At 47.0% G+C, this 14,525-nt stretch overlaps 1 protein-coding gene across 4 annotated transcripts in view; it reads right to left on the bottom strand.

Moving 5' to 3' along the window:
* Klhl3 (kelch like family member 3) overlaps positions 1-14,525 on the bottom strand; it is a 109,760-nt gene that overhangs the window by 74,538 nt on the left and 20,697 nt on the right. For 2 of the 4 annotated variants that reach the window (XM_060380581.1, XM_060380582.1), the window contains exon 3: positions 6,791-6,897. The exons of the other annotated variants lie outside the window; for them this stretch is intronic. In XM_060380581.1, the coding sequence (XP_060236564.1) occupies positions 6,791-6,897 (107 nt within the window). The remainder of the gene's footprint in view (positions 1-6,790; positions 6,898-14,525) is intronic. 4 annotated transcript variants of the gene reach the window in all.

Raw genomic sequence — 14,525 nt, 5'->3', positions numbered from 1 at the left:
CATTCTTGTTTGTTGGTTTGTTTGTTTTTAAGACAGGCTCTCATCAGGTAGCCCAGGTTGACCTCAAATTCACAGTCCTCCTGCCTCAGCCTCCCAGGGACTAAGATAACACATCAAGCTAGGGGCTCGGCCGTTCTGGATCCTCACTAATCTCTAACAGTTTGACAAAACAGTTCCAGAAAATAGAAAGTCAAACCCTGTAACTCTTCCCATCTCTGCTAGTTCTTCCCTGAGGGCCACCTCAGCTGGCCTTCCCCAGGGGCCCTGCCAGACACTCCAGAGAAATGCACTGCACGTATCTTTTGGCGCTCTCTCTCTCTTGTCCCGTCTTAACATGTATGACCCATGAATAGCAGACGTTTGTTCACTCAGTTAGCACATATCAAATATGTACCATATGCTGGAGCTATAGGACTTAATGGTGCACAAGCCATCCATCATCCCTCACTGAGCCAAGTCTGTCGGTTGGGATTATGGAGAAGAGAGATAGACATGATCAAACCCACACCTGCAAAGGGTAAGGGGACTCTGCCTGGAAAGACCATCAGCCAGAAACCCTGGCACCCTGATGCGAACACACAGAAGCACACATTTGCTTCTCTGGTCATGGAGTCCGCTGTTCCCACTGGACTGATTTATATTAAAGCCACTGAGCAGCCTGGTCTACAGAGCGAGTCCAGGACACCCAGGGCTAACAAAGAAACCCCGTGTTGAAAAAAAGCTGCTGATCTGGAGGTGTCATAGCTATTCAGAAAAGAAGTGAGAATGGGGGAAAAGCATTCCAGGGAGAGAGAACAGTGTGCAAAAAGGTCTAGGAGTGAGGAAGAAGAATGTGGCCTTTATAAAAAGTTTGGTCTAGGGTTAGTGAGGTGGAGCCCTAGAAACAGCACTGACAATACAAGCCTAGCCTGGCTCCACCCCTAGAACCCATGATGGAAGAAGAGAACCACCTCTCAAGACTGTCCTCTCACCTCCTCACTTATTTTGTGGTGTGCACGTGTGTGTGTGTGTGTGTGTGTGTGTGTGTGTGTGTGTGAGAGAGAGAGAGAGAGAGAGAGAGAGAGAATAAACATGGAAAGATATAAGTTTTAGTGTGGCTGAAGGGCACATGCAAACTGAGTCAGGGCTAGAGGTCCATGCAGGATCAGGGCTGCTTGCATGTTAGCAGACACTGTTAAAGAATTCACACTTGACGGGGCAGTTTCAGCAGCTGAGGGTGTAGCTCGTGTCTGTTTGGGGAAGAGCATGCCACTACACCATGTTAACTCGTTCGGGGCTGGAAGAACACACCAGGAAGAGGGATAACCAGTGAGAACGCCCCTGTAGCAAGCAAAGGAAAGAGTCTGGTGTCCTGGATTAAAGGATTTGAACTTGAAGCCTTCAGACTCCACATTGGCACCTTGAACTGAGCCCTCTCTCCAAACCATAGAAAAACCCCAAAGAACAATTAATTCCACACCCCTATCAGGTATAGGAGTCCATGTCTTAAATTCTACAAGCAAGCGGGATGTACAAATGAGATCTTTTTAGGAGAGAGACTGCCAAACAGGAACAGTGGACAGAGGCTCCAACAAACAAGGAAGAGAAAAATCCTTAATTATCATATAAGATTGGTGAAGTCTAGAAAAATCAATGGCTTATCTTCCAGACAAGTCCAATCCTATTATTAAGCAAATAATGTCTTTCTAACGAGAAAGGTGCGGTCTGTTGGCAGCAGGTCTCTGAAGAGCCTGTCCTTGCAGGGAAGAAAAGGCTGTGTCTAAGAGCCATTGTGTTAACAGCACTCTCCCTTCCTCCTGTCTTGAATAATCTCTGCTGTAATTTAGTTCTGTGCACTAGGTGGAAAGGAAACAGAAAACCACTTAGCCCTTATTCAATGACCCCTCACAATTGTTAAAATGGTATTTTTAACCCTCACCTGAGTTCTAAGATGGGCCTTGCTAACTTGGTGGGCTAGAACTGAACTCTAAGGCCCACTTCAGTTGTTAACTTCACACAGCAATGAGAAATACTGTCTTCTTGAATCCTAGCTGGTCCTCCACAGCTGGAGTCTGAGGTATTTTACTGCCAAAGCCTAACTTCCATCTCCTGGGAAATAAGGATATTTCCTGTCCTGCCTTTATCCCAAGGCCGAGTAAGAGCCAAAGGAAGCAATGAGAGTGTGAAGGCTAGACCACAGTGAGAAAGAACACCCCAAAATCCAGATCCCTGGAACCTCATCCCACCTCTACCTGCTTAGTTAGTAACAGAAGGAAATGCGTGTGGAGCCATAAAGATACTTCACATTCTCCCTCACCACCCTCAGAATGGCACCTGCTACTACTGTGACTGCCACTACCACCATCACCAACACATCACACCACCACCACCACCATAATTGTTATCACCATCATCATCACCATTGTCATTGTCGCCATCATCATGACCACCACCACCATCATCAACATCACCACCATATCCACCATCATTACCATCATCATGATCACTACCACCACCACCATCACCACCATTGCCATCATCATTACCCTGATCATGATCACTACCACCATCACCACCACCATCACCACCATTGCCATCATCATTACTGTCATCGTGATCACCACCACTGACATCAGCATTACCATCATCACGACCACCACTACATTGCCACCACCATCACCATCACCACTACCACCATCAATGACTATAACACCCTAGAATCAGAAGAATGGAACTAGGTTATTCCCAAGGTTTTATTTGGATTGAAAGCCCAAAGGTGCTTTGCTCTAGCCGTTATGTTAGGACTAAGATCCCAAGCTCACATACTCCTTAGACTTTTGTTCCTTCAATATCGTAAAATGAGGCTTGTTTTTACTGTATCTAGATGGCATGTATGTCAGAGACCTCTGAATAAAGACAGGATGTAGAGCCCAGAGTAAAGGGCATAAGAAAGAGAACAAGGAGCTAGGAAGGTGGCTCAACAGTTAAAGACACGTTGCTCCTGCAAAGAGCTCAAGTTCAAGTCCCAGCTCCACATCGGGCAGCTTACTCAAAGTCTGTAACTCAAAGTCCAGGGAAGCCACACTTCTGGTCTCTGTAGGCACCTGAACTCATGTGTACGTATCCACACAAAGACGTGTAACTTAAAGAATAATAAAATAGGGGCTGGAGAGATGGCTCAGAGGTTAAGAGCACTGGCTGTTCTTCCAGAGGACCTGAGTTCAATTCCCAGCACCCACATGGTGGCTTTCAACCATCTGTAATGTAATCTGATTCCCTCTTCTGCTGTGCGTGAAAACAGTGTCCATATACATAAAATAAATAAAGTAAAAAGAAAATAGAAAAAAAAGAATAATAAAATAAATCTCTTTTTAAAGAGAGAGAGAAGAGCTGGCCAGGCTGCCTGTCATTGTGTCCCCGGAAGTGGAGATGGTAAGTGATGGAATGCGGAAGTCTTCTGTATTCCATATTCACAACCAAAGGACGGGCAGCACACAGCCCCCAGCCTCTTTACTCAGTCCGTGCCGAAAGCAATGGAGGCAATTAAGCTACGCGTCCACTCCAGGTCTGTTTGCAGGTAGGATGGCTGTACGTGCTGGCAAGCACTCGGACCTTTAGTTAACATGTCTCCTGTGCTATTGTGGATCCCACGCGGTCGGGCTTCGAATTTGGAACCACCAAGGTCAAGAGTGTGGCTTTACATACAGAACAGCTGTGAGATGAAAAGATGGCAGCATGTAAGCCCGATTGAAGGACCGCGGTCACATGCCACAGTCCAGAGAAAGCCGCTGTACTTCCTTTTCCTCTGGCCCGGAGGATGCTGAGAGAAACAGTGAAACCACGTGGGCCTTCTCCTGGTAGGCTTATGTCTTTTGAAGCCAACTCTGATAAGTTATTCTGTTTGTTTGTTTGTTTGTTTGTTTGTTTGTTTAAAACTGTACCAGGTCTTAAGAAGAGCCAAGAGGTCTCTTAGAGACCTCATACAAGTCCTATTTATGTAGGAGCACAAGCTGGGCCAACTAAGAGTCTAAATGACAGTTCTCAAAAAAAAAAAAAGAAATCAGAAAATATGAACAAACAAAAAGTAGAACCTTATACACACTAAGCATTCAGGTGCCTCTCCATGGATATATATATATATATATATATATATATATATATACACAAAATATTCATGTCTTCAAGATGTGCGTGGCTGGGGCTGACGAGATGGCTCAGCACTTAAGAGCATCTGTTGCTCTTGCAGAGGACTGAAGGTTCAGCCTTGGGTTCATTTCCCAGCACCCACATGGTGGCTCACAACCTCCATAACTCCAGTTCCAGGGGATGTGACGCCCTCTTGTGACCTCTGTGGGCACCAGGCATATACAAGGTGCACATACATGCGTGCAGGCAAAACACTCATAAAGCAGATGTAGAAACAGGTTTATTTTAATGTGGGTGGCCTTTAGCCAAGTACTTCCTGACACAGACATCTATTCTAAGAAAATGATCAGTGATTAGAAATGCAAAGATTCCCATGAAATGTTAGCTGCAACAGAAAATGCTGGGAAGAACTATAAATGTCAGCAAATAAGGGATGAGTTTTCAGTTAGGAGGGAACCTTCTGAAGCTATTGAAACTAGGATAGAGACCTGATTTTTGTGGACGTGGAAACACATTAAGGATAGAACGCTAAGTGCCAGTAAACTTATGGTAGGTAATGGTTAAGCAGGTACGGCCCTTCACCTCACAGTGAAGACTAACAGGGGAAATTCGAGATCAAGGGAGTGTTGAGATAATCAGTAATACTAAAGAGGAATGGAAGGCACACTAGGGAGAGCTGACAGCGGGACTTAAGTAAGTCTGGAGGGGCCATGCAAGACCCTCCTAAATCGTAATGAAGAATGAAGAGAAGCAGAACGGAAGCAGGAAAGAAAAATATTCCAGATTAATAGAAACTTTAAAAAATAGATATATTAAGGTTTGGCTATTCAAATACATGTGAATCCATTTGTGTTGAAAGATACTTTGTAGATGCACATATCCACAAGTAGGACATCAGAAAGAACAGTTGCCTAAATGTTATAGTGCATGCATTTATTCTTATTTTAGTTGTTTTCATTTTTTACCTTTTCCTTGCTCATATTTTCTGACTTTTCTCTCTGAAATTCAGTACGTGTGAAAGATATTCAGATGGGTGGCTGGAAGGATGAATCAAGGATGAGGAACGGAGGAGAAGCAGGTCTCATGGAGAGCCTGGGCTGTGCAGAGCAATCCAACCCTTTCCCTTCACCCTTCACCAGTCCCTGGAGGCCAAGATCAGCTGGAAGCATGCATCCCCAACTGTTTCTGTTCACTAAGGCATTTCAACCACCCCACAGGCACGTGCCTTAGAGTCGACCGTTCAATTCGTTATACTTCTAACCGGATTCCTCTGTCAACGCTGAAGTTGCAAAGCCACGCATAGAAAGAGTGACTGGCCGAGCTGTGTATCCAAACGGTGGCTGGATAACTCTTGGAGATGAGATAAATTATTCTAAAAAAGCCAGATTCAGCTGAAGGCAAGAAGGGGACAGAAGTGAAGCCCTTACAGCTGAAACCACTCTAAAGGGAGGGTGGCTCGAGATTCCCAGGTGGGGAGCAGAGTTGGTTTTCCGGGCAATAGGGTACATTTCTGTCCTGGCTCACGTGAGACAAGGTCACGTGGTTTACTTCAGCAGCTCCTGAGCCCCTCGCCAGGGGATGCTTGCACAGACTATTCCTACAGCGCCATACCAAGGCCCTTCCAACAAGGTGACTCCTGCCTGCTGTGCCCCATGGCAGGGAAAGGTCACTCTAGTGAATGAAAACGTTTGCATTCACCAGTCTTGGCGAACTCCTCTCCCAACTTTACTCCCACAGCTCAGACTCAAGCAGGGCCACTTCATTCACACGTTAATGCTGTGAGCACGTAAGATACGGAAACAAACAGGTTGAGCAAGAGCCCCCACCTTCACAGGAAATGAGGAGGCAGGTTAAAAAACAGACAGCTATCATTTTTGGTTTTGTTTTTAAATGGTTATGACACGGGCTGGAAAAGGCCTTGTGTGGAGCTGTGGTGAAGGTAGGAGGGGCTCTTCTGAGGGAACGGGTGTGCAAGGTGAAGGGCAGCCAGTGAGATGAGAGAGAGCCAGGCACACCAGTGCTGCAGCCACTAGCGGACAGGCCAGGATGCGAGGTGATGGCTGCCACCCTCAGAGCAGGCCACTCGGGAAGCACGTGGCAGGGACATCTGAGCCAGCTTGATGGCTCACAAGCCCAACAGCACTCCTTGGAGCACCGCACGTAGGTGCTGCCAACAGAAAGCTCAGCCTGCGGGTTTCAGGGACAGGTCCCAGGCATGACACATGTCAGATCCTTAGGCAAGGAGACTCCTTCCCTGAAAACTGGGCGAAGGTGCTGGCAGACATCGGTTAGTCCCCTAGAGGACCAGCTGTATATCCCTATGGGAGAGAGCTCAGGCAGGTGTTAAGAAGCCGGGTCTTCCTCACTGCACCAGTAACCAGGTCTCTCTCTTTTCCCTGCCTCAGCCCTCAGCAGGCCCAGCAGACAGGCCGGAAGGCCACACAGCTAACAAGCTTCCCCACAGGACCATGCTGCTACAGCCTGAGACTAACTAGCGCTTTGGTTCTGTCCCTTTGTTCCTGGTGGGGTCCGGCAGCCCTCCTTGTGGCACAAAGCACAGACGTTCCTCCTGACAGGCTCTCCTCCCTCCCCTCGCCCTTCTCCCCAGTCATGCGGCCACCCTCAGAACTCTCCCAGCACCTGAGGCTGTGCGCCCTCGCCATACCTGTGAACATGGCACAGAAGTAAGGGCTGCAGGCCGCCAGGACCACACGGTGGGCTTCTACCTCCACATCTTCTGCCACAATCATCACGTCACACAGCAGCCGCTTACTGTAAGACACCAGTGATGCGACAGAGGGGGTCACAGTGTGGACGCCTGCCCCGCCCTGCCCCACCCCCACCCCACCCGGGGGCACACGCTATCAATACAGAAGCCTGGCACAGAGACAAGGTGAGGCTCAACTCTCCTGTGGCTGTTAAGTCCAAGGCTGCTTCGTTTACCTCATCACCCTGATCCCAAGGTATGCGGCGGTGAATCTGGACAACAGAGACTGACGTAATGCTGTGGAACATGAGCATGTCACACCCAAGACCCCCCACCCCCACTCCAGTTCACTGAAGGGTCTCCACTGTGTATGCCGGACTAGTAAGAATCAAGACAGATTCGGGGGGGAGGGGGTTCTCCTCCCACCCAGATTTAACACCACCACCAAAAGACACCCTTAAACACAGCACTCCCAACCATCTTGAGCAAACTCCGATTGTTACAGTCGCTGAGAACCTTGCCGGTGCTGCAGCCCTGTGGTAGCACACTTGCCTAGCCCATACAAAGTCTTAAGTTCAACCTCCCAGTACTGCTAAAAAGAAAAGGAAACTGTTGTCTGGGCCCAAGTAGACGGCTCAACAGGTAAAAGCGCTTCCTGTGCAAGCATGGGGATTTTGGTTGGGGGTCCCCTGCTCCTACATTTGAAAAGGCAGGTGTGACTGGGAGCATGCCGGCAACTCCACAGCTGGTGACGGGGAGAAGAGAGTAAGATCGCTAGGTCTTACTGGCTACCAGTCTAGCTCCAAATTCACTGAGAGACCCTGTCTCAAGAGAATTCAGCATCAGAGACTGAGAGGGTGATCAATAAAGTAGAGCTTCTCATGTCCTCCTCTGACACCCCAGTACAGTCTCATACACTCATAATCACACACACAGTCTTATGGGCTGAGGATATGACTCAGTTGGTGAAGTGTTTGCTATGCAAACACTTTTATTTTATTTATTGACCTGAGTTCAATCCCCAAGAAAGCACTTTTAAAAAACAGGCACCACGATGCATGCCTGCATTCTCAGCACTAGGAAAACAGAGACAAAGATATCCCTAGGCTGGCTGGCCAGCCTATCCTGTCAAATGTGCAAGGTCCAAGTTCAGTGGGTGGCCTTATCTCTAAAAATAAAACACAGATGTAAACTGCAGTAACAACCTTCCACGCAAGATACGCCCACTGGTGTAGTAGTGGCACAATATCCAAGGGTAACCAACTGCTTTTGAACTGGACATAAGGCCTGTACCACAAGAATGAATTCAGGCCTGGCGCTGTAAACCTGGTCAAAAGCCCATGCCTCAGGAGGCCGTAGGCTATTTAGGAAGGAGCCTACTCTTAATCGTTTTGCTAAGTGGCATGCTGTCCAACCGCCTTCTAAATGCATACACTTATGACCACAGTTTAGTTCTACCATCAGTCTCGACCCGAGAAGCTTCTCTCTGCAATGGTAAGTAGTTAACACCGAGACTCATGACTGGTCAAAGTGCTGAGAATAAGTGTCTACTGAGTGTTCAGCCCTCAATGGGACATCTGTATCAGTCCGCACCCCATGGCTCATGGAACATCAGCGAAAAGGGGAGGAAAGAATCTACCAACTGGAGGATGGGGAAGAGGGCTACAAAATTCTGCCTTCAGGACATGAGCATGGCCCTCGCTCTCATGAACTCACTGACGTGATGATTAGCTGCACAAGATAACAAAATAAGTCAACACTCAAATGAGCAGTAGTTACTAACCAAAAAAGAAGAGAACAGGAAGGGGAAATGGGGATATGTTGAGGTGCCTGGGAGTTGGGAGGGGACTTTGGGTGTGCATATGATCAAGATATATTGCTTGCATTATGAAATTACCAAAAAGTTAAAGATAAACAGTGAATAAATTGTAAAAAATAAAAATGAAAATTATTGATATTCTATTTAAAAATATGATGGAGAATGATTAAGAAAGATGCCCAACATTGACCTCTTGGCCTCCACATGTATATACACACATGTGAAGATACAAGAACCTGTAAACACACACACACACACACACACACACACACACCAGAATCTTCCTACTATCTTGTTTACATGGCAGTCACCTCCACCCCACTGTGAACTTGGAAAAGTAATTAGCATATTTAATGCTGTACCTTGGATACTAGGCTGCATACTTCCACATAGTAGGCCCTACATCTTTTCAAACAAATAAACAGTTAATGAAATGAACCAATCTACATTCATTGACAGAATGGGCAATTAAGAACTGGGCTTGGTGGCACAAGCCTATAATCCCAGCTACTTAGGAGGCTAAGGCAGGAGGATCTCAAGTTCAAGGCTAGCCTAGGCAATTTAGTGAAACCATGTCTCAAAACAAAAGTAAAATAGGCCTTAGGGCAGCAATTCTCAGTGGGTTTTGGTCCCTTTGGTAATCCTCTATTTCCAAAAACATTTACAATACAATTCATAACAATAGAAAAATTACAGTTCTAATGTAGCAACAAAAATACTTTTATGGTCGGAGGTCATAACATGAGGAACTGTATTAAAGGGCTGAAGCATTAGGAAGGTTGAGAAGCACTGCCTTAGGGTATAGGTCATCGGAGGAGCATTGCCTAGTGTTTGTTAGATTCTGGATTCAGTCCCTAGCATCTCAAAAAGAAAAGAAAATGGATATTTGATTGCCTTAAGGTACCACAAAGAGCCTGCCAATCCAAGAACTTTCTCATCAGCCTTCCAAGTTCTTCTCTCTCCTATCATTGATGTAATAATGTTTGCTGAGTTAGAGATGCTTTTCCCCCAGACACTATTTCATTTAATCTTGTCTACAACTAACTCGCTGAGGTAACGCCGTTATGCCTGCATCCTAGGATGAACAAACTGAGGCCCAGAGAAACCAACAGGTTCCTCAAAGGCACACAGGAATGTGGAGATGAGATTTTACGGCAAGTAACTGGATCCCCAAGCCCCTTCTAGGTAGGGTACCCCGATCATCTCGAGTCTCTCCCTTAATGCTAGGAGGCGAAGCATCGAAGACCAGCACAGCTCAGCTGTGGTCTGACTGTAATTTGGTCATGTCCGGATTCTAGGTAAGGATGCTAGGATCAATGAGTCTGTCACGGCCGGCAGATGGAAGAGAAGTTATGAGTTTGATAACTTCTGGAGCAGCACATCTAGCCCTTGTCAACTACCAATGCATTGTTTCCAGTTTCTCTCAGAGAAGCGGAACCGTAAAGCCTGAGACAGCAGCAGCCTCAGCTGCACACAGTGGGCTTTGACAACACTTGGCCTGCGAAACCCAGAGAAGGAAAGAGATGCCCAAACCAGGAGGTTGAATCCTGAACGCAGTTCTCCAGACCGTAAATATGGTCCTTTCCCTAAAGCAACCCAAGGCCGCATCACCGACTAGCACAGAGAGGGGAAAAGACAGGCCGGGGGTGGGAGCTAAGAAGTTGAGACCATTAGGACCTCCTTCTGCAGCAGACAGCACAGAGGAGGACAGAACTGACCCCACTCTCGCTAACCACAAGAACAGGAGCACAGCAGCTCACGCCATTTTCCTGACCGCCTCAGCTGGGATACACATTGTGGGGTCCAGTTTCTAGGCCGCTTTCGGTAAAGCAGTGAGACTCTTGTCTAAAATAGACTATGTTTTTTAATATCAAAAAAGGGCAAGAACCAGGCTTCCCTCCCCCCCCAAAAAAATGATACAAACATAAAAACAGGTAGTATAATGGTATCTCAGTTGTCACCTTGATGAGACCTAGGACAACCTGGGAGACGGCTGTAGGCACACCTAAGGGGAGTTAACTTGAATAGGTTAATTGAGATGGAAAAGCCCGCCCTCTGTGGGCAGCACCATTCCCTAGGCTGGGGTTGTGGGAAGTGAGCTGGACATTGCTCCCTGATTCCTGACTGTAGATACAGTGTGATCATCTGCCTCAGGCTCCTGCAACTGTGACCTCCCCAACACTGACAGACTCAAACTGCGAACCCAAATAGGCCTTTTATCCTGTAGGTTGCTTTTTGTCAGAGTATTTGATCATAGCAATACCATGGAATAATAACTAATAACTAATAACTAGTCATAGGAATAGTAACAGCTATGCAGATCAACAGAAAAGAATTAGAAGCCCATAAAAAATGGGCTTTTGTTATTTGTAATGTATTTTATGACATTGTGGCCAATCAACGTATGAGAGGGCACATGTCTGTGTCCATGTACATGTGTGTACAGGTACACAGACGTGTGCGCATGCATGTGAAAGCCTGAAGTTAATGTCAGGTATCTTCTCTAGTCATGCTCCACCTTATTTTTGAGCTGTATTACACTCATTTATTCTTGCTGTGGGGAATATGCCATGGCAAATGTGTGTGTGTGTGTGTCTGTGTGTGTGTGTGTGTGTCTGTGTGTGTGTGTGTGTCTGTGTGTGTGTGTGTGTGTGTGTGTGTGTGTGTGTGTGAAAGAACAAATGGCTGGAACCAATTCTCTCCTTCCAACATCACAGTCCTAGAGAGCAAACCCAGGTCATCAGTTCTGGCCGCAAGTGCTCTTAGGCACTGAGCCTTCCTGTGAGCCCTCCACCTCAGTTTCTGAGACAGAGCCGCCTACCCCACTGGGACTCACCACCCATTGGCTAGGCTGCCTTGCTCTGGGGGTCTGTGTGCCGGTCTCCACCCTCATCACCCTCAGCTGCCACACCTGGCTTTTTCCTGGGTGCTGGAGACCTGAACTTGGTTCCTTGTGCACGGCAAGCACTTTACCCTGTGAGCCATCTCCCCAGCCCCTTAGTCAACTTCTTACACATGTGCCATGACCAGTCAACTGTGAAATAACACTCTTTCCAACAAATAGTGACAGGGTACCTGGATATAAGCACGCAGTGGAATGAAGTCCGATCACTACCTCATACAGTATACAAAAAGTACTTCAAAGTGAGCCAAAGACCTAAGAGTCAAAAATATCAACCTATTGGAAGAAAACATGGAGAAATCGTGGTTTCAGATAGTGCAATGGCCTCATGGCTTTCACACCAGATGTATCCTGGGTAAGATGATCAATCCTCACTCAGAAAGGCAAATGGGACAGATATTGTAAGAGGGAGAAAACAGGGAACAAGACAGGAACCTACCACAGAGGGGCTTTGAAAGACTCTACCCAGCAAGGTATTAAAGCAGATGCTGAGACTCATAGCCAAACTTTGGGCAGAGTGCAGGGAATCTTATAAAAGAAGGGGGAGAAAGTAAGACCTGGAGAAGACAGGAGCTCCACAAGAAGAACCAAAAATATCTGGGCACAGGGGTCTTTTCTGAGATTGAGACTCCAACCAAGGACCATTCATGGAGATAGCCTAGAACCCTTGCACAGATGTAGCCCATGGCAGCTCAGTGTCCAAGTGGGTACCCTAGTAAGGGGAATAGGGGCTGTCTCTGACATGAACTCAGTGTTTGGCTCTTTTAACACCTCTCCCTGAGGGGGAGGAGTATAGCCTTGCCAGGCCACAGAGGAAGACAATGCAGCCAGTCCTGATGAGACCTGATAGACTAGGGTCAGATGGAAGGGGAGGAGGACCTCCCCTATCAGTGGACTAGGGGAGGGGCATGGGTGGAGAATCGAGAGGGAGGACGGGTTTGGGAGGGAATGAAGGAGGGGGCTACAGCTAGGATACAAAGTGAATAAACTGTAATTAATAAAAAATAAATTAATTTAAAAATGTTTTTAAATACCAAATTAGCTGCCCATGTTTAAAACATTCGCACTTTAAAGGACATCACTGGGAAATAAGGATTTCCAAGCCATAAAATGATTTTTAGCAAAACATTTATATGAAAATGGGCATACATCTAGAATATAAAACCAAATCTGACTTACACCCAAATAACCAACAGAAAAAGAACCTAATTTTAAAATAGAGACAAGAGATTTTAAAACCCATCTTTCTAAATAAGATGACAAAATGGCCGATAATCACAGGAAACAGCCCACGACTGTCAGAGAAATTCAAACCATCAGCATCACCTCACACCCACGCCAATACCTACGAACAACATCACAATTAATGACAGATATCAGAGAGGAGCTGCAGAAACTGGAAAAGAGAAACCCTACCCCTGCACCCTCACACTCACTCCTGTGCCCTCACATTCCTGTACCCTCACACTCACTCCTGTGCCCTCACATTCCTGTACCCTCACACTCCTATATCTACACTCAAGAAATGAAGACATTCGTAACACAGAGACATGCCCCTGAGGACTGAGAGCAAGCAGTGCTCCCAGAAGCCAAATGTGCTATCTGGCGGAGGAAACATCACTGCCCGAGTAAAAGGGAGGAGACGCTGGGATGTGCCACAGCACAGATGAACCTCAAACCATGACATAGGACCGTGTAGCCACTATGGAATCCCAGCACTTAGAAAACGGAGGCGGGAGGATCAGGAATTTGAGTCTATCCTGAGCTACAAGAGTCAAAAACTCAGAAACAGGACTGAAAGCTGCCTTAGCTCGTAAAGCATCCATTTTAGAAGCACGTCCTCAATATCCAGAAACCACGTTTTAAGAACAAGTTAGGCGTGGAGACATGCTTGTAATGGCAAGCAACTCTCTGGGGCACGCTGGCCAGCTGGCCTACCCTGAGAGGTGAGTTCCAGTCACTGAGACACCTGTCTCAGAAAACACTGAATGACAGCTGAGGAGTGACACTGACGTTGACTTTGGGGCTCTAAATGCACATGCATACTAATGCAACATACACACACACACACACACACACACACACACCAAAAAAACAACAAAACAGAAACATTGTATTAGCGGAAAGAAAGCAGACACAAAGGAGGACACACTGTATAACGGTCTGATCCTAAAATAACCAAATACATAGAGACAAAGAGGCTGGGTAATAGCAGGCAGGAGGCTTGCACACCAGGCTTGCACCCAAGCGCTTGGACTTTCTTCTGAAATAAATGAAGCTCTTCTAAAGCCGGCTATAGTTGGGTGACTGGCGACGCCTAAATCACACTCTTTTGATAAGTGAATCATAGAGCACATTAGTCATCTCTTCACAAAGCTGGTACCAAAAGGAAAACAGAAAGCAGCCTGCTCACGCGGTCCACTACGGGTAACGAGTAGTGAAAACACACCTGAGAAGAAGATGGCTCCCAGGCAAAGGTTCTGGCTTAAGCAGGACTAGCAACCTGAGCCCAATGCCACAAAGGTGTCCTCTGGTCTCCCCAAGCAACACACTGTGGCATGGGCACCCTGGTGCCATACACACACATACACACTCACTCACATGCACGTGTCCACACACACACACACACACACACACACACACACACACACAGTGGATGTTAGAAGCCAGCACGGCGTCCCGGGTACAGCTCAGTGAAATAACGCGTGCATAGTGAACACAACCAACCGTCAGCACAGAGAGGGAATTCCAAACACTGGCTGCTCCATCCTGCCTGCTCCCCTCTCAGGCCTGGTCGGGGTGTGCTTGGGGAAGGCCTTGTCCCCACTATCTGCTGGTCTCCAGGTCAGGAGCCACTAGAACTGCCACCCAAAAGCATCCCGGCCAGAACCAAGCACAACGGAGGGGCGAGGCTGTGCGGTTGCCATGCCAACAGCCCATTCTCTACCACAGGAGCCAAAAGAAGTGGAGAC

This window comes from Meriones unguiculatus, chromosome 3, assembly GCF_030254825.1.
Source record: "Meriones unguiculatus strain TT.TT164.6M chromosome 3, Bangor_MerUng_6.1, whole genome shotgun sequence".
NCBI lineage: Eukaryota > Metazoa > Chordata > Mammalia > Rodentia > Muridae > Meriones > Meriones unguiculatus.
Note: the sequence above shows the minus strand (reverse complement) of the source record. Positions and strands in the feature narration are given on the sequence as shown.